The 19,699-nt window shown below is 37.3% G+C and overlaps 2 protein-coding genes across 3 annotated transcripts in view; one reads left to right on the forward strand and one right to left on the reverse strand.

The window, feature by feature from the left end:
- LOC126475438 (uncharacterized) overlaps window positions 1-19,699 on the forward strand; it is a 111,800-nt gene that overhangs the window by 76,878 nt on the left and 15,223 nt on the right. The gene's annotated exons all lie outside the window — the stretch shown is intronic.
- LOC126475441 (U-scoloptoxin(11)-Sm2a-like) lies at window positions 1,164-19,431 on the reverse strand. The gene is made up of 4 exons (XM_050103303.1): window positions 19,201-19,431; window positions 18,872-19,060; window positions 13,884-14,102; window positions 1,164-1,461 (listed from the first exon to the last, which is right to left on the reverse strand). Exons 1-4 carry the CDS (start codon window positions 19,414-19,416, stop codon window positions 1,270-1,272), a joined length of 816 nt encoding a protein of 271 aa, XP_049959260.1. The 5' UTR covers window positions 19,417-19,431; the 3' UTR covers window positions 1,164-1,269.

The raw sequence follows: 19,699 nt of genomic DNA on the forward strand, positions 1-19,699 counted from the left end.
TATCCTAGTTTCTTTTGTACCCCTCAAAAAAATTTGTTCTCAGTTCCTTCAGCCATGGGAGGTATTTCATTTTACCATTTTCTTCTTCTCTCTTTATTTTATTTGCCTACTTTTTTCTTTTATTAAGTTCCCCATTTTGTTTCTTTCACTTACATCTAATTTAAGTCAGTTGTTCGAATCTAAGCTCTTTCTTTCAGTTATAAAATTAAATATTATGCAGTCTCGTTACCTACTTTCTGCTGTTGAATTCCAATTCTGACCCTTGTGTTTCTTTTTGATTCAGGTGTCTGATTTATTCTTTCATTTTTTTGTACTTTCCTGAGTGGCCTGTAGCTTATAAGAAAGATTTATATTGTAGATAGCTTCAGTATTTATCTCTACACAAAATTTAGTACACACATGAAATAAATGTCACATCATAAACCTGGAAACAGATAAGTTCATCAGAGGCTAAGGCAAGGCAAAGCACAGGAAGAAAATGTATCACAGTTCAACTCCAAGCAACTTCTCAGTTTATCCTGTAAGGCACACCAAAATTTCATTGTTTCTGAACACTATACTTTCCCATGTATTTAATTTTTTTTATACGCCTGTACAAGTATATGATCTTGTCTGACTTTGATGTATGTGATGTTTTGTTTCACAGTTCTGAAATCTTTGATAGCATGAGGTAGAGTGTAAAATCAGCTTCAAAGCCTGTATCAAATTAATGTAAAACAAGATTATGAAAAGAAGAGAGTGTTTATACTTGAAAATAACTATGTAGGAGCAGACCACAACCACTATGCAAAGAAAATATGTTGGTGTGTGTGTGTGTGTGTGTGTGTGTGTGTGTGTGTGTGTGTGTGTGTGTGTGTAAGGTCACATTCATGTGTGTGCATGTTTGTGCTTTAGCAGCAGCAGCGGCAGTAGAAGTAGTAGTAGTTAGTTGTTGGTACAACATTTCTTCTGCAATCGGATTAGCTGATAGAAATCATTCAGTATTTTTGTGAAGGTAACTGAAGAATTTCTTATGTCTACAATCTTTTCTGCACCACTATTTACATGTAACATTACTCTCATTCTTCTGAAATGATTTCAATTAAATTTAGGTGTTCTGTACTTTGTGTCTTAATTAGGGTATTTTCTGTTAATTGATTTTGTAGATATATAAAAATGAGAAGTGAGACAATATGAAAATAGTCTATAATTTCCCGTACAAAATTAAAACATAGTAAATTTGAAGTTTAAACTTATACACTCATTTATGAAGAACTTTATATGAATATCTTATAAGTTATGTGGAAAAGGAGTGCATAGAGCTTGATATGCTGCTCCACTGTAGAATAGTTCAGTCACATTGTAGGTGTTGTAATCCACAAATAAGCAGAGGTTTCCAGCAGGACAGGAACATTGGTAATATATTGAGTACATATCAGCCCGTGCATATCCACAGATTTCGTTGGTTTCACATTTCTTTGCCTGTGTAATGAGAAAATCAAATCAGAAAATAGTAACTTATTCCTCACAAAAAGAAGTTATACTAATGTTTTAATAGGTAGAACATCTTGTGGCTCAAGTATCAAATGAAGTTAAATATCCCACAAGAAAAGAATCTCTAACTTATGTTATTGCACAAAGTGTATATTTTATATATGGTTTGCATGAATAATATCTTGTAATTCAAGTCCACAAACTGTATGGAGTTTTTAAGTGAAGTTATTGTTCTTTTATTTGGTTGCACTAATTAGACAGAAATCTCTAAGTCTTACTCAGTCAGCTGATTTGGGCCTCATTGGGGAACTGCAGATAATGTCCAAATTTCATATACATCTGTACAAAAATGTATGAATTGCCTGCACGTATTCTGAAGTTCATTTAGTATTAAATAATACACTTCAGTACTCATTACACGTAGGTACTGGCATTGTAGACTTCAAATAAAGACCATTGTGGCCAAACTTAGGAGAGTTTGTAGGACATGTAGACTGCCCTCTTGTGGCAGATTGAAAAGAAATGAAAGGAAGGACTGGAAATTGGTTAGACACAATTCCCACTGAGGTGATGACTTAGAAGCAGCCCGCATTGATGGAACACACAGAAATGTAGTTGAAGTGACTTACTGGTTCACACTGGAAAGACAGCAATATAACACCAGCACGTGTCTGGCACAACACAGAGTGCTGGTTGCTCCACAGAACAGTATTGTTTGACATGCAGGGAGGGAAAGGGAGAACTAAATTTAAAGTTGTATGATGTGGCCTGTAAAATGTTGTTGTATGTAAATGAAGCCGAGGTACAACTGTCTCTATACATGGTTTCTCAGTAAAGCTTTTACTTTTTGCATAAGAAGTTAAAAACCACAGTTTTTAGGTTTGCGTGTGTTCTCCACTATGCAGTATTTTTAATGCAGTTCCACAGAAACTGATTGTTAAAAAAATCATTTTTTTTTTTGACATCTTGTTAATGAACTGGTTTTCTTTTCCCTATTGTCCATAGTTTTTGCAGTACTTTGAAATGAGTAATTCACTGACTACATTTTGAAAAGTTTACAAAAAAGAATGTAATCACTGGCCAGTTTATAATTGGTACATTTTAGGTCACAGATTTCTGCATATGAGGTGTAGCTAACACATCGAAATTTCTTTCCAGTCTTGAGTAAATACAGGATACATGTTGTAGGTTGTCTGTAGCGAAGTTGGCAACAATGCACCACATGCGAAGCTATTGCCACCTACTATGTGGAGCTGACTCGTGTTTCTCTTTTTAGTCTACTGCTGATACAAGCCGAAACATTAACATGCATGTGTGCTTACAGACTGGGAATACATCTTCACCTGCTATTTCTTTCTGTGCTATGTGTAATCAACATGTTGTTCATGCAGGATGACTGTTCAAATATGATCTCACTTCAAATCTGGCAACATTTTTTTATGAATACACCTCTAGCTGAATTTCATTAAGTTATTTAATAGTTGTAGCTTTTCAACATGTAACTGTTGTTGCTGTTATTATTGTATCCACATTAAATAAAGTAGCACAAATGTGGTCGTACAAAAATAACTGTTTCATAGCGGCATTTTTAATATCACTCAAACACTTGCACAAAATTACGTATTGTAATGAGTAGCTTCTCAGCAGGAGAAGTAGTAAGTTACAAGTTTGTGACTTGCTTTGTCAAAAGTAGCTGAAAGTAGTTGCTCCAAAAAGTACAGTCTGTCTGGACTCATTCAATAGAATTTGTGGAATTTGCATTTGTGTTGAGAGAACTTATGAGATATTGCAGTTGAACTATATCCATTATTTGTGATGTATCCTTTTATCTATTTACAAAAACATATTAACATGTCCAGACATTCCTTTTAATGGGAAGTTATAAAATTTAGTTAATTTTGAATATCTCCAAAATTATGTCAGATACAGTACTGAAACATACAGAAGTTAACTATTGTTATTTTGAAGGCTAGATAAAATTTCATTGTGATTGATGTATGGGAAATGACTATTAATTCACAGGTTGGTGTCGATTTAAAAATTACTGTAGTCTTGCTGCTTGTCATATCACTCCCGTGTGAACACAAGTGCTGAACAGATGAGCATTGCATTGCACGACCTTTATTACAATGTATTGTACCACATACCACATCACCTCAGTGAGAAACATGCCTTAAAAGATTGAGTATGGGCCTAATCTTTTGTGGTGTGCTATGTTTTTTCCCATGACTTTTGTGCCCTGTGCAGTAATCTGCATGTTAACTGTGACATGTTTGTAAGTGGAGGAAGCCTTAATATGGTAAAGAAAATGCCCTCTGCCATTCACGGGTGGAGTGCAGAAGGAATGATTGTTTGGGTCCTCTATATGAGAAATTGTCCACCATATTCAGGAAGTTTAAGAATATTTACAAAAATTGCCAGGAAAACCTGTTCTTATAATATTTTAAGTAAATTAGCATAATATATTTAGGCGTTCATTATCCATGCACCTTTCATTTCAGATATTGCAGCATTTCAGTTACATTGTCCTACCTGTAAAATAAAACTGAACTAACACAGTTTCTCTCTCTCTCTCTGAGCCATCTATTTGCTGTATCTACAACTAACAAGGGGAGGCCACAATGTTTGGAACGCTGATTTACTTCAAACTTCATATGCTTGTAGTACTCCATTAGGACAATAAAATGTGTAAGCAGTAGTGTGCACTTCTCAAGCATTATTGAGAAAATCGCAAGATAATTTGATGAAGCCCCATAATCGATGAATTGAGTCCCATTCGTCAGCCCCCCCCCCCCCCCCCCCCCCTCCCCCCAGCACAGTCATATCCTTTACTATTTATATTACAATTGATATAATGGGAAAAATACGTGTAATCGGATGAACTTTTATTAAATTTACAATGTTATTTGGCAGTCTACAAATTTTTATTATCACAAATAACATAATATTCATAACTATCGACTAGTAAATTTTTAGACTGCTAAAAACGTTGTAAATTTAATAAAAGTTCATCTGATTACATGTATTTTTCCCATTATATCAATTGTAATACAAATAGTAAAGAATATGACTGTGTTGGGAAAAAAAACTGACGAACGGGACTCGATTCAGCGATTACGGGGCTTGAACGCTAACCGCTCGGCTGCCGCCGCTTCGTGGTGAAAATGATAATGCACAGGTATATATTTGACGACCAAAATTATCTTTCAATTTTCTCAAGAACACTTGAGAAGTACGCACTACCGTTTACACATTTTGTTGTCCCAATGGAGTACTACGAGTGTTCGAAGTTTGAAGTAAATCCGTTTTCCAAACATCGTGGCCTCCCTTTGTAAGACTGTGTGATCAATCCTCTTCATGCCTCTATGCATTTGCTGTATCTACAACCAAGACTGTTGGATTAATCCTATTCATGCCTCTATGCATTTTTCTTCCCATTATGTGTATTATGTGACAGTTCAGATGTGATTCAGTTACCGGTCAAGTAGTTATCAGTCAAGTCACAATCTTGGCTAAATATTACAAATGGTCATTTAATCCCCCAGTTAATTGCAGCCATTGCTTTTTGAATATTGTGTGAAGAGTGCAGACATGGTGTCGCAGAATAGATTGTTTTGGGGTCAGTGCTGATTCACATAGAAATTTCGTTATATTGAGGGTAGATCACTATGTTAGAACTCAAAATATGTTCTAGAAGGTTGCGATTGATGGAAGCAAATAGCATAGAGTGAATTAGTTCTGCTTTCTCACCTTCCCACTCCCCATCCTGCTCATCCTTACCCTCTCCTCCCTCTCCCCCCTCTTCTCCCTCCCTCTCCTCCCTCCCTCCCTCTCCTCCCTCCCTCCCTCTCCTCCCTCCCCCTCCCTCTCCCCCTCCCCCTCCCTCTCCCCATCCCTATCCCCCTCCCTCTCCCTATCCCTATCCCTCTTCACCCTCCCTCTCAGTCCTATCCCTCTTCACCCTCCTCCCTCTCAGTTCTCTCCCCAAGAAAAGCATGAACTGTTGTGCTCTGTCCCGTCACTTGGAAAATATCTCTACACAGTGGAGATACAGTAAAATATTGTTAAGAGTGATGTAATTCGCTTGTAAATTCCAAAAGAAATCTGGTAGGATTTCTGTTAAGTGATTTAAGGTTTTCTAGTGTCAGTACTATTGATGCCTAGGCAGCATTTTTCAGTATTTAGTCTGGAATGAGCATTCATAAACAGAACTTAGCTTTACGGTATTTGTTTAGTTTTGATCCCATCATCATCATCATCATCATCAATGGCCACAGCAAGAATAATTTTTATGCCACTAATAACTTATAAGGACATTGTAACAAGTGCAGTTCCACTTTATGTCAACATCTGCTTATCTCTTCAGTTTTACATTTTGATTTGTACATACTGAGCAGCAGGTTCTTTGTCTACAAAATTTGCCTGATAATAGTATGTGTATCAAGGGGACCTACATATGCATCTATACTCTGGAAACTGCTGTGAAAATCATAACAAAGGGTACTCTCGATCGTATCTCATATTGAACTTTCTTCTTGTTCCATTCACATATCAAACACGCGAAGAATGCCTGCTTATATATTGCCTCTGTGCATGCTGTAATAATTTTGATCATGTCTTCAGGCGCAATTAATAGGGGTTGTAGTACATTCTGAGATTCCTCATTTAATACTTCTTCTTGAAGGTTGCTAAGTAGGCTATCATGGAGTTGTTGACATCTATTTTCAAGTGTGTGGAAGTTCAGGTTTTGTTGGCATTTCTGCAGTACTCTTCTATGGGTCAAACAAACTTTTGATAATCTCTGCTACCCACCTTTGTATGCATTCAATATCCCCTGTTAGTCATTTTTTGTATGTAACCCAAACGCTTGAGCAGTATTCTAGGATGGGTCACATGAGTGTTTAGTAAGCAGTCACCTTTCTAGTGTCATTGCATTTTCCTAGTATCCTATCAATGAATGGAAGACTGCTATACCTACAACTGATCATATGTTATCAATTTTGTCATCCTAATCATTATTTTTGTGGAGCTTGACTATTTTCTTCAGTTTTAGCACAGTTCCTCTGCAAGTTACTTACCTTGCACTGAATGATTCTAATTCATATTTAAAAAGTGGCATGACTTTCTGTGAACCCAGTTTTCAAAAATGATTTTTAGTTTGTATCTTGGTGATTGTTGTTGCTACAAGTGCATCACATCACTGATTCAGTCTTTACTATTTGTTCAGATGTATTCTTACGACCCTACACAATGCAGAATTGACTACTAGATGTCACAAGAGGTGAACCCATAAGTAAAATAGCAGACAGAGAGTGTTGTAGTGTCAGTAGAGAAGTTGTAAACAGCAGAATAGGTCAGTCAAGAGAGCTCTGCGACTTCAGATATAGATTAGTCATTTGATGTCACCTGAGTAACAAATCCATAAGGGACATTTCAGTGGTTCTAAAGCTGCCCAGTTCGGCTATTGGTGATGTGATCGTAAAGTGGAAAAATGAAGAAAAAATCATATCTAAATCGAGACCAGGGAGACCTCATGTACTGACAGACTGTGGCCATCGAGCGTTGTGAAGAGTGATTGTAAAAAATGGCATAAAATCAGTGGAAGGTATCACTCATGGTTTCCAAAGTGCTACTAACAGTCCTTCTAGAACAATGACTTAGCATAGAGAATTAAAAAGAATGGGATGTAGTGGTCTAGCAACTCCTCACAAGTCACTAGTATTTATAGTCGATGCTTGAGGTGGTATAAAGGACGGCTCCACTGTGCAGTTAATGACTGGAAACGTGATTTGGATTGGTGAATCATGCTATACCCTGTGGCAATCTGATTAAAGGATTTGGGTAAGTGAATGAGTGGAGAATGTTACTTGCCATTCTGTTAGTGCCAGCAGTGAAGTATGGAAAAAGAGGTTTTATGGTATGGATTTGTATTTTGTGGTTAGTGTGTGGTCCTCTTATTATGCTTTAAAAAAAAAAAAAACCACTAAATCCAGAAGGATATGACCACCATTGTCCGCTGCGTACAGTAGAGGAACAGTTCAGAGAGGATAATCGTTTGTATCAGCATGAAAATGCACCCTGTCATAATGCAGTTTGCGCAGTGGTTAGACACTGGACTCGCATTTGAGAGGATGACGGTTCAATCCCGCGTCCGGCCATCCTCATTTAGGTTTTCCGTGATTTCCCTAAATCACTCCAAGCAAATGCCGGGATGGTTCCTCTGAAAGGGCACAGCCGACATCCTTCCCCATCCTTCCCTAATCCGATGAGACCGATGACCACGGTGTCTGGTCTCCTTCCCCAAACAACCAAACCAACCATAATGCAGTTTGTGGGCAATAATAATCCAGAAATGGGAAGGTCTGTCTGGAGTTCCAGCCTAAAACTAATGGAACACCTTTGGGATGTGTTAGAGCATTGATTTTGCTCCAGACAACAACTTTCAACATCACTACCTTCTCTGGTTTTGGCTCTTGAAATGTCTGCTAACAGACATACAGTGTTTGTGAACATCCTAATATGTTTGTAACCTACAAATTAATATGTTGGTATCATTAGTGGGCAACATAGCTATCCATTGTAGATGCTTTTCAGAGAAAGTTTGTAGAACAGTTTCATAATTTTCAGCTTACTCTTAATAATTAAGTTTATCTGAACTATTTCACATATTTATTAGTTTTGTCCCCAGTTGATTTAAGTTTGTCTGCTGATAGATATACTGGCCACATAGGCTGTCCTTTATCATACATTTCTCACTGCTGTCATTTTCTATTTTATCAAACTATTGTACTGTTGTAATTTAAACCCTAGCACATGTGAATGCTTCTACAGTTGACCACTAATAACCTAATGTTTTCATCATCTGTTTGGAGCATTTCTTGAAGTCTTATGTGACAATTTTAGAGCCGTCCACAACTGCCTTCATCTGACTGGGCACTTGTGTTGCCTCGTTAAAGAAAACTTTATGTGAATGCCATACAGAATTAAGTTCGTGGGCAGGTGGCTGTTCTATGAGACATCCTTAAGCCCTATGGGAATAACTTTCAGTCTTCAAAGAAAATCAAGATTTATTAGAATTTTATGTATCTGTTGTAGCCACACTTCAGTAGGGATCCCTCTGTAACACCAGTCTTTCTTCCCTTTCAAAGTATAGCATTTTTATATTTAAACACGTAGTTACCCTCGAACCCCATGTATGCACTTTTCAATGGACATTAAAAATGGTTTAAAATGGGGGAAAACATAAAAGGTGGGAAATCTCTATTTAATTTGTGAAAGTTATATATACACACACACAAAATATGCATCAGCAACTTGGTAACTTGTTTATTATCTAGTAAAAGTTTTCTGAATTAGGTCCTATGTTTAGCCTTTGATTTAACATTTCCTTGCACATAGGCACACTAAATTGCACTAAAAACAATATGTTTTTGGAGACAGAGAGAGAAAGAGAGAGAGAGAGAGAGAGAGATTAGTAAAATGAGCAGTTGCCATGTTGATTTAATGTTTGTGAAGCTAAAGTGCTTATTTGGCAGTTTTCGTACTTATATTTGTGTACTACAGAAATATGCAGTTTAAGTGTTTCACCATATTAAAGATCTCTCCAAAATGCATCATTTTTTGTCAATTTCTGCTGCTAAAGTGTTGAACAAAGTGATGTTGGTGGCTGAACACAGTGCCCTGACTGTACCTGAGCTTTTAGATTTTATACCAAAAGTGATTGCAATTAAAAAGTATGGCCAAGTATGCTACATATTTGACACTCACAAACCCTCACTCATGAAAACCTGTAGGCTACTTTCCATTGATCTGAAATCATGAAATTTGGAAAGCAGCAAAGATTCACAGTAAAAGTAAACGGAAAAAATCTGAAAATTGTTAATTTGTAATTTTATATCACACGAGAAAAATATTTTTTTAATCATTTGTTCTCTATCTACCTGTCAGTTCATCTGTTAAGATTCCCTTTTTCTCAGGAATGGGCTGATGTATCACATTTTCTCAGGAATGGGTTGATGTATCACATTCAAATGTATGTCACATACTCTGATCAGCAGTCTGATGGTGGGGTAAAAAATTTAAGCTACTAAGTGATTTCAATCAAAAGGTGTGGCCATTTATGCCACATACCATTCAACAGTCCTGTTGGTGGTATAAAAGAATTAAGCTTCTTAGTCAGTCCAGTCAAAAGATGCAGTCATTAATGTCACTTACTTTGATACAAATTCATTCATAAAAACTATAGGGTACTTCCAGTTGACCTAGAATCATGAAATGTGGTCAGAAGCAATGTTCCATGGTGCAATTAAGGGAAGAAATCTGAAAATGATCTTGGAAACTATCTTTAAAGTCTTGGAATTCCCAGGACTGATACCTTGCCAGTTACCAATATTGATAACAGGCAGAAATTGTCGAGATGCTCGATTCCTAGGATGGACGAACTGTATACATAATTAAATATGTATGGAACACTTAGTGTGCAAGTCTTACTCTCACTTATTGGATTTGTTTTAATTTGGGCACTGTTACATGCACTTTCCAAAATGGAGTCTTTGTTTTTGACAGTTGAGTTCAGTGTGGACAGAGGCACCACTGAACTCTGCACTAATACAATGTGAGCTCTGCAATAAACTTCAATTCCTTCAAGAATTTTTACCTTCTCTTCCATCAAAAAGATTTTCCTATCTCTCTTCATAATATTTTCCCTCTTAAAACTGCAACAGAGAGCGCTAAATTTTTACTTGAAAGAAATAGCTAACACCCAACACTTTGATCAGTTATGTAAGGCTACAAACAATGTTACACAGTACACACAGTTAACTCTTTGTGCTCTGGTTGAACGGAGTAGCTGTGTCAGTTGAAATTAACTCGCCTTGGTCTGTAGCAAAACTATTGTCGGCACAGCCAACCTAGTCAGCCTTTAAGAGCTAGCAGATGATACTGTGTGCAGTACATATACAAATCATTATCATAATAGCTGGGTGAAATCAACACTGAAACAATGTGGCTACAGTAATTTTACCATTTTTAATTTTGTGTAGCACACAGCATTAAAAGCTAAGGCTGTTAGTGAAAAGAAGCAAGTGGATGTTCATATGAAATTTCACCTTCATCTGACTTGTATTTAAACAGTTACTCTCTTCAGCCTTCAAGCTGAGTGGAGCTTGGTAGTGTCAGGTGACAATGCACTAGTGCCATGAATTGTTACTACATTTACCAATTCAGATCTACTACGTAGAATGCCCACGCTCAAGAAAGTTAACCATGTAATGTTTGTAAAAACTGCTTGAAGGCCAGTGCAATGCCAGCATCATTTTATGTCAATTATGTCAGTTTTTTCTCTGTGTATTTTGTTTCGTAAACCATAACTCGTTGGAAAATTATAAATATATTGGTGCAAAAATGGGTGCCAAGTAAAATTATGAACACTGTAAATTTGATGGAAGCAGTAAAAAGATGTTGTAAATGGTGGGAGAATTTTAATCCCAGTAATGTAAAAGCAGGGTTATACCGTATCTTTCAATTTCTGGCTGTAATTTTCCATTTTTGTTTTAAACATTTACAAAACTTAGAAAATTATTTGCCAAATATATGACAAAGATACTAATACATGAAATGGTAAGTTGAAACACCATTTGTAAATTTTATTAACGGTGAAATGAAACTAACAGTTCCTTACTTCTTATCTCACAAACAAACTTTTTCTTGCAAATGTTGATGGATTCATAGGAAAGAAATTAGAAATGTCACCTCAGGAATGAAGTAATTGCAGATTTATGGAAATGTAGTTGTATTAGCCTTATGGAAGTATTTGCAAAAAGGGCAACGTTACAGTACTACCACCAATCTCCTGGACAGAGTTTGTAAAGTATTATTGCCACACTTAATTTGGTTTCAAGTAGCATAAACCACTGCGGGAAAAGGGTGATTTTACTTATTTGAGGAGTATGACTGCTAGCAGACTTTAAACTTGACTAGCTTTAAAAGTAGATATGTTAAAACTAAGGCAGATGTAGAATTGACTCCTTTTGAAACCAGTTTAATATTCCCAACTAAAGTAATTTATTTAGTTAAGCAGAAGGCATAAATTGACATTGTTTCCCAAGTCTTGAGATTCTTATCAAGTTGCTGAAAAAGCAAATTTGGTCTCAAACATATTTTCATCCTTGCATTGAAGAGTGAACAAATAGGAAATCCCACAGAAAATTACAAATTTTTAGGTTAACACACTGTCCACTCACATTTATATGGCCACCTGTCAAAAGCCTGACTAACCACCAATTGCAGTGCGGACTGCTGAGATACATGCAGGAAGAAAGTCATTGACATTTTGGAAGGTGCCAACAGGGATGTGGAACCATGCCAGCTCCAGTGACATGACCAGCTGCATTAGGACTCTCGGTGGAGAATCTATGAGGTATACAGCCCGATCGAGATGGTTTCACAGATTCTCGATTGGATTTAAATCTGGTGAGTTGGTGGCCAGGGAAGTAAGGTTAACTCATTCTGGTGCTCTTCAAACCAGGCATAGACTGTGAGCTGTGTGAAACGTTATATTGTCCTGCTGGGAGATGTCATCATGCCAACGAAAAACAAAATGCATGGCCTCCAAGGATAAATGTGTATTTGTGGTGATCCATTGTGGCATCAAAAATGATGGGCTCACCCAGGGAATACCATGAAAACATTCCTCAGGCCATAAAGTTCTCTCCCTTGTTGCAGGGTGTTTGCCATTAGATGTTTCATATCTTACACGCCAGTGATCATCTGCCCGATGGCGCATACAATGCATCTCATCTGAAAAATGCACATGTTGCCACTCAGTGGACATCCAGTTGCAGTATTGGTGTGCAAATTCCAGCCCTTGTCATAAATGAACAGCAGTCAGCGTGAGTGCATGAAGCAAGTGCCTGCTGGGGAGAGGCCCATATGCAACAACGTTCGCTGAACGATTGTTGAGGAGACATTGTTGGTAGCCCCTTCATTTACCTGTGCATTCTGTTACTCAATAGCTGCACATGTGTTTGCTCATACATATCTCCAAAGCTGTCATCCAGCCCTGTCATCCATGACCTGTGGTGCACCACAGTTGTGTCGTCACCAGTTTTCCAGTTTTGGAAAGTGTCATTTTGCCATGCATGGTACACTTCATTCATGATGGCACACAAGTAGTTTACAAACTTATCTGTTTCGGAAAATGATTCCATTCTTGGCCCAAAAGCAAATGATCATGCCCTTTTAGACGCCTGATAAATCATTTCTGCATTACAACAAATAGTTCACTGTTTTCCCCATCCCCCTGACATGCTTTATGTATCCTTCAGTGCTAGTCCTGCCGCCTGCCATCTGTGCGTGGTTATTGCATGTTGATGTAATACATATGCAGTGGTCACATTAATGTAACTGTATCATGCAGAAACAACTTAGTATTAGAAACATTTTGAGAACACAAATATGAGTATTACATTTCTGGTATAAGCCAGAAATGTAATGCTTCAGACACCATTATATACAGCCTCAGCAGGCTATCGAGCAACAGTTGTATGCAGAACTCAACATATACTCCGGCGTAAAATAATGATATAACTTTAATGATTACTAATGAAGTGCTACAGGAGAATTCTGAAGATTAAGTGATTGAGGAAGTGTTACTGAATCAAATTGGGGAAAATGAAGTTTATGGTACAACTTGATTGAAAAAGTGTTTGGTTGACCAAAAAATCCTGAGGAAAAGTAAGATTGGTCATGGAGGGACAGGAAGTAGGAGAGAAAGGGGGTAAAAATTATAGAGGGAGACGATGGCTTAACAGTGGTAATCGGGTACAAACTAATGTAAGTTTAAATAGTTCTGCAGAGATGAAGAGGTTTGCACAGGATAAACCAGTGTGGAGAGTTGTGTCAAACCAGTCTTAAGACCCCCAACACCATCAACAACAACAACTACAACAATGACAATAATCACTCAGAATATATATTCAATGTGCAGTTATAGATGTAACTACATGCAGTGCAGAAAATGGATGAAGCGTATGAAGTGAGGCTTGGACGACTGTGGGTTGCATTAGAAAGAAATAATCAACCAAGATTCTATAAAATTTTGGAACCATTCATTCATCATCTCTCAGTTTTTTCTTCTGTTTCTTGCTTCTCCTTTCATTTTTACAATAATTCTATTATTGTTCTTACATGAAAAAAATTCTATAACTTGAGTAGTTTTATATGCTTTGTAGGAAGTATCACTGCAGCTTCTTCATATGATGGAAGAATTAATTTTTTTTTCTATGCGTGATGAGTACTTCATCTTTATATTTGAAGCATTTGGTTGTCTAACAGGTTTCTGCGAGTTGCAGGACAAATAATATTAAAGTCAGTTCATATAGTTTTGGACTATTATGTCTCTTGTTACTCACGTCAGCACATTGGTAAACAGTTGTTGAAGTTTCATTGTCTGCCTCTGCATTGATCCTCTTCCAGTAACGTCCCATTGGACAATTGCACTTTACAACAGCTTTTGTCTGAACTAGAGGCTTTTTAAATCTGCCCCGTGGAATTGTGGCTGTTTCAGATTGTAATTGTATCGCAGGTTCATATGTTGTACATTTCTGCAGGTCACTGATGTTGTTACAAAACTGAAATGGTTAAAATAAGTTGTTGTGGATTGGCAAACAAATTTTTGTTTTATTTTGTAGCCAACTCATAATATGAGAATTGTCCTAAAGTGAACTAAATATTGAAACAAGGAAATTAATCAATTATTGATAACATAATATAAACAGATAGACAAAAAAATCTACTCACCAAGCTGCAGCAGGGGAACACATGCACAAAAGGATTTAACTTTTACAAGGTTTCAGAGCCAGTGGCTCCTTCTTCTGGCAGAAGAGCTGAAGGAGAAGGAAGAGGGGTAAAGAAAAAGGACTAGAGAGGCTTAGGTAAAGGGGTATAGTTAAGAAAAATCACCCAGAACCCCAGGTCAGGAGAGACTTACCAGATGGGTTGAGATGGAAAGACTGCTTCTTGGGGACTGCACCAGACAAGATTTGAAAACCTGAGAGCTTAGAGGTGGAAGACAGCGTAATATACAAGACAGAGATTACTGATAAAACATCATCACGAGTTAATAAGAGTGAAAAGCTAAGTGGATTGTATGTAACAGAGGTGGGACAGAGGACAGCGAAAAATTGACAAGTCAGAAAATGAAAGATGCAGGAAACTAAAATGGTGTGAAGAAAGGAATATTGAAACAGTTATTTTACCATAATAATGGTTTACGGATATGATTGATTCATCAAGACACTCATCAAATTTTTATACACTCTATAGTTGTTAAATATAAATAGAAAAACTGGCTACATGCCTAACAGCAGCAGCTGTAGTTGTAAAAATCTTAAATTTCAGAATCAGAGATTTTTCATTTGGAAAGCACTGGAGTAAAATCAAGAAGTACTTGGGAAAGCTATCCAGTACGCTGGGTTAAAGTGGGTTTAATAGGATAGGACTAGAGGGAGACAGTGAAATTGAACAACAGAAGAAATCTTAAAGCTGATAAATTATTAGTTGAATGCCTGAAGAAGGGAATTTTCAAATGTCTGGAAGAGGAAGAAGAAGAAGAAGAAAAGTAATAACAGCTGCAGGGAAGGAAGAAACAAAAGGCACAAGAAACCAGAAGTGAGAAGGAAAACGAAAAGAAAAACTATATGACAACATTCAGAGTAGAAGTGGGAAGGAACTGTAGAAGTACTAAACAGGACCAGTTAGCCAAGTAGAGGCTGGAGGTTTGCAGCAATCAAGCACACGTGGAGGAGGTTGCTGTCTGCAGAGATCTTTGGCACTGATATTGGGACGAAAAATCAAAAGTGCGTAGTAAAACATACACTGAGATCACAGCTATTGGTTTTAAGAGTATGCTGTGATGAAAGTTTCCATGCATCACCTATGTAGAATATCTTTGTCCATTCACCATTCACCCACAGCAGCCTCTTAGTGCTCTTAGTGGCATCATAATAAGCTGAAAAATGGTTTTACATCAGTTGCTACATGGCATGAGTTTCCCAGAACATACTTTCCCATTACGATACTCATTATTTTAATATTCTCCCAAACATCAACACCTCAGAACTTCTCAAAGGGGATTTTTTTACACACACACACACACACACACACACACACACACACACACACACACACACACACACACACACGGTTACCACCAGTTATTTGGTCTCAGTGTATACTAATTGGTACTGTGTTTGCTTGCATTTTTTCACTTCAGTAGATCCCTCCTTGATATTGCCATTATTTTCCACTTGTTTGTGTCTTTTCCTTGCTGTGTCACTTTTTTCTAGTCCACCACTAACCCAGAAAGAAATGTATAGGGAAACCACTGCTCCCAGTTCACTGCATGGGTAGTTCTTTATGAAGGTCTAGGTGCAGGACATTAAGATGTATTGACCATTTGGAAATGATTAAATATATTTGAGTTGTAAGATCAAAGCACCACATCAAGAAATGATATTTTTCATGTGAAATGGCTCTTCACAACTGCAGAAAACGACAAGCAATCACTGTTTTTAACTCCATCTCGTACCCTCTGCTGCACGCCTTGGAGGACGTAGTTGTGATGTTCCTAATGATGATTGAATGCAGCTTAAGAGGCACCTCTTTCTTCACAGTTGTAATTTTTTTATTACCAAATTGCCCATTTAATAATATAACTATTGTATATGTTCATGTTGTTGTTTTACCTCTTACAGGGCTATTACAAATGATTGAAGCGATTTCATAAATTCACTGTAGCTCCATCCATTGACATATGGTCACGACACACTACAGATATGTAGAAAAACTTATAAAGTTTTGTTCGGCTGAAGCCGCACTTCAGGTTTCTGCTGCCAGAGCGCTCAAGAGCACAGTGAGACAAAATGGCGACAGGAGCTGAGAAAGCAAAGCGTATGTCGTGCTTGAAATGCACTCACATCAGTCAGTCATAAGAGTGCAACGACACTTCAGGACGAAGTTCAACAAAGAACCACCAACTGCTAACTCCGTTCGGCGATGGTATGCGCAGTTTAAAGCTTCTGGATGCCTCTGTAAGGGGAAATCAACGGGTCGGCCTGCAGTGAGCGAAGAAACAGTTGAACGCGTGCGGGCAAGTTTCACGCGTAGCCTGCGGAAGTCGACGAATAAAGCAAGCAGGGAGCTAAACGTACCACAGCCGACGGTTTGGAAAATCTTACGGAAAAGGCTAAAGCAGAAGCCTTACCGTTTACGATTGCTACAAGCCCTGACACCCGATGACAAAGTCAAACGCTTTGAATTTTCGGCGCGGTTGCAACAGCTCATGGAAGAGGATGCATTCAGTGCGAAACTTGTTTTCAGTGATGAAGCAGCATTTTTTTCTTAATGGTGAAGTGAACAGACACAATGTACGAATCTGGGTGGTAGAGAATCCTCACGCATTCGTGCAGCAAATTCGCAATTCACCAAAAGTTAACGTGTTTTGTGCAATCTCACAGTTTAAAGTTTACGGCCCCTTTTTCTTCTGCGAAAAAAACGTTACAGGATACGTGTATCTGGACATGCTGGAAAATTGGCTCATGCCACAACTGGAGACCGACAGCGCCGACTTCATCTTTCAACAGGATGGTGCTCCACCGCACTTCCATCATGATGTTCGGCATTTCTTAAACAGGAGAATGGAAAACCGATGGATCGGTCGTGGTGGAGATCATGATCAGCAATTCGTGTCATGGCCTCCACGCTCTCCCAACTTAACCCCATGCGATTTCTTTCTGTGGGGTTATGTGAAAGATTCAGTGTTTAAACCTCCTCTACCAAGAAACGTGCCAGAATTGCGAGCTCGCATTAACGATGCTTTCGAACTCATTGATGGGGACATGCTGCGCCGAGTGTGGGAGGAACTTGATTATCGGCTTGATGTCTGCCGAATCACTAAAGGGGCACATATCAAACATTTGTGAATGCCTAAAAAAACTTTTTGAGTTTTTGTATGTGTGTGCAAAGCATTGTGAAAATATCTCAAATAATAAAGTTATTGTAGAGCTGTGAAATCGCTTCAATCATTTGTAATAACCCTGTATTATCTATGCTCTTTTATGCGCAAACTGTTTTTGTGGGCAAAAAAAGTCTCTGAATGCTAATTATATTGCTCTTTAGTGTCATTTATATATTAATGAATGTAGTAATTGGTGCACAACAGTTCAAATAAAGTATCTAATTTTCAAGCAGTGTAGTAGCAAGGTGTATAGGCCACTACTCTTATTCCGGGCAAGTGTGTAATCCTATGGTAATGTAAGCTTTAATTCCCAATGTTTATTGTGTGTTAACTGTCACATCAGTTACTGTTGCGTGAGATCAGTTTTGGATCTGTGTATTACAGTCTTTGCGTGATGGAGAGATTGATTCGGGAATGACCTTTTTTTGATTAAGTATGGCTACCTTTATCAGAAGACATCAGATCAAATGACTCTGAATTTTTGAAAATTGCCCTTAATAAATAACCACAGGTCCTTACTGTCCATACTTGTGTATCATTAAGTTCCTAATTGATTCTCATTGTATTGCTCCATCCCTATAATGCTTTTGACACTAATGTATCACACGTGAAATTTAATTGCTTCTAAAAGACATTTGCAGGCCTAAAGATATTTATAGACAGTTGGAAATGCGCGTACATAAGTTAATTTTAAAAATTTATGTGAGTGTATTTACTGAAATGCCTGAAAAATGTGCTGCATTAATATGTACTGTGGTGTTAGAATATAAAGAAAATATTAATACATTTGCGGCAAACTCTACGGACAAAGTGGTTGTCTTGGAAATTATGTTTGTCTGGGAGAACTGCACCTGAACAAAAGTTGTTCAATTGTTAGACTTATCATTGACCCTCTTATGAAATAAAAGCTGCAGGAAAGTTGTGACGATTTAGAAGAATATTCAGAGATTTGTATTATTTAAATTTATTGTCAGCTGTTATGGAGATCGTGTGCGTTCATAAAGAAATCGAAAAGAAATGAATGTATTACGTGATAAGAATGTGAATACTTCCTACTGAAAATAATGCTTTTTCCTACAAGCGTTCATTCAGAGAGCTGCAGACTGAACATAAAGAGTTATAGAATTGAAAATATAAAAACCATCATGTAAAGAATTTGCATATGCTATTTATAAAATTATTCCCATTTTTATTTTTTAGCACATATGTTCCTGTATTTTTAAAATCACACATAGTTGTAAAGAAATACAAAAATTGTACAGCTTGTGTCATTTGTATTGAGTCACTGAAGCTTATAATGCAGAAAAATTAAGGGGTTAACTTTGTTTCTTCTCAAGAAATGTTTATTAAATATGCATACTTCCTGAGTAATATTCTACATACCTTTAACTGAGAACGGTTGCTGAGCATCATGGTATAATTGTCTGGTGTTTGACTCCATTGTTGGGAGCATTGAAATGTGTTGTGGCAGCGACATAATCTTTCTACTTTTATTGGAAACCAAAAGCGTTTGTGCACAATATTACAAGCAACATTTAATTCACATATTGGCAAAGACCTCTCACTGCGGCTCTGAAAGTAATAGCAATTAACATGCTGTTACAATTATTATGAAAATAACATTGTGTGTGTGTGTGTGTGTGTGTGTGTGTGTGTGTGTGTGAGAGAGAGAGAGAGAGAGAGAGAGAGAGAGAGAGAGAGAGAGAACATACATTTCCACGATAACTTATTTCAACTTCGTTGGAATCACTGTCATTAATATTGCTAAGCACTGAATGAGTAAAATTTAATATTGATATCAATAGAAACACAATCAACAGTAGTTGAGTATGTGTATCATTAAGCATTTTGCTGCAAGGATTTAGATGAGTTTGTCCTTGAAGCTCCTTGTAGTACTGATTAGCCTTATCTCCGAACTCCAGCGACATGTTTATTACGATTCCAGACTGTATTTTGTTTTTGATGCTACTTTATCATTCTCCACATTAATTGATAGTGTTCCTCATTTGTGGTATTTAGTTGCAACATGTTGGTTTTTTGTACTTGTTTTTAACAATAGGCATCTTAACACTGTCATTATCAAACACACAAACTTGCAGAAAATGTAATATGTACTTTAATGTCTAATCAGATAAGTTATAGTTGATGACAACAGGCCGTACTTAAATAGAAGAAAAATTCCTGTTAGTCATCAATATGGCAATCACTGAA

The sequence above is a fragment of the Schistocerca serialis genome, chromosome 4, assembly GCF_023864345.2.
Source record: "Schistocerca serialis cubense isolate TAMUIC-IGC-003099 chromosome 4, iqSchSeri2.2, whole genome shotgun sequence".
NCBI lineage: Eukaryota > Metazoa > Arthropoda > Insecta > Orthoptera > Acrididae > Schistocerca > Schistocerca serialis.

Bases quoted from the DNA above. Each gene is read 5' to 3' on its own strand.
- LOC126475441 (XM_050103303.1), bottom strand. From the start codon at position 19,416: ATGTCGCTGGAGTTCGGAGATAAGGCTAATCAGTACTACAAGGAGCTT. The intron at 14,103-18,871 runs GTATGTAGAATA...TAACCATTTCAG, and splicing joins GCAACCGTTCTCAGTTAAAG to TTTTGTAACAACATCAGTGA. The intron at 1,462-13,883 runs GTGAGTAACAAG...CTCATTACACAG, and splicing joins CTGTTTACCAATGTGCTGAC to GCAAAGAAATGTGAAACCAA.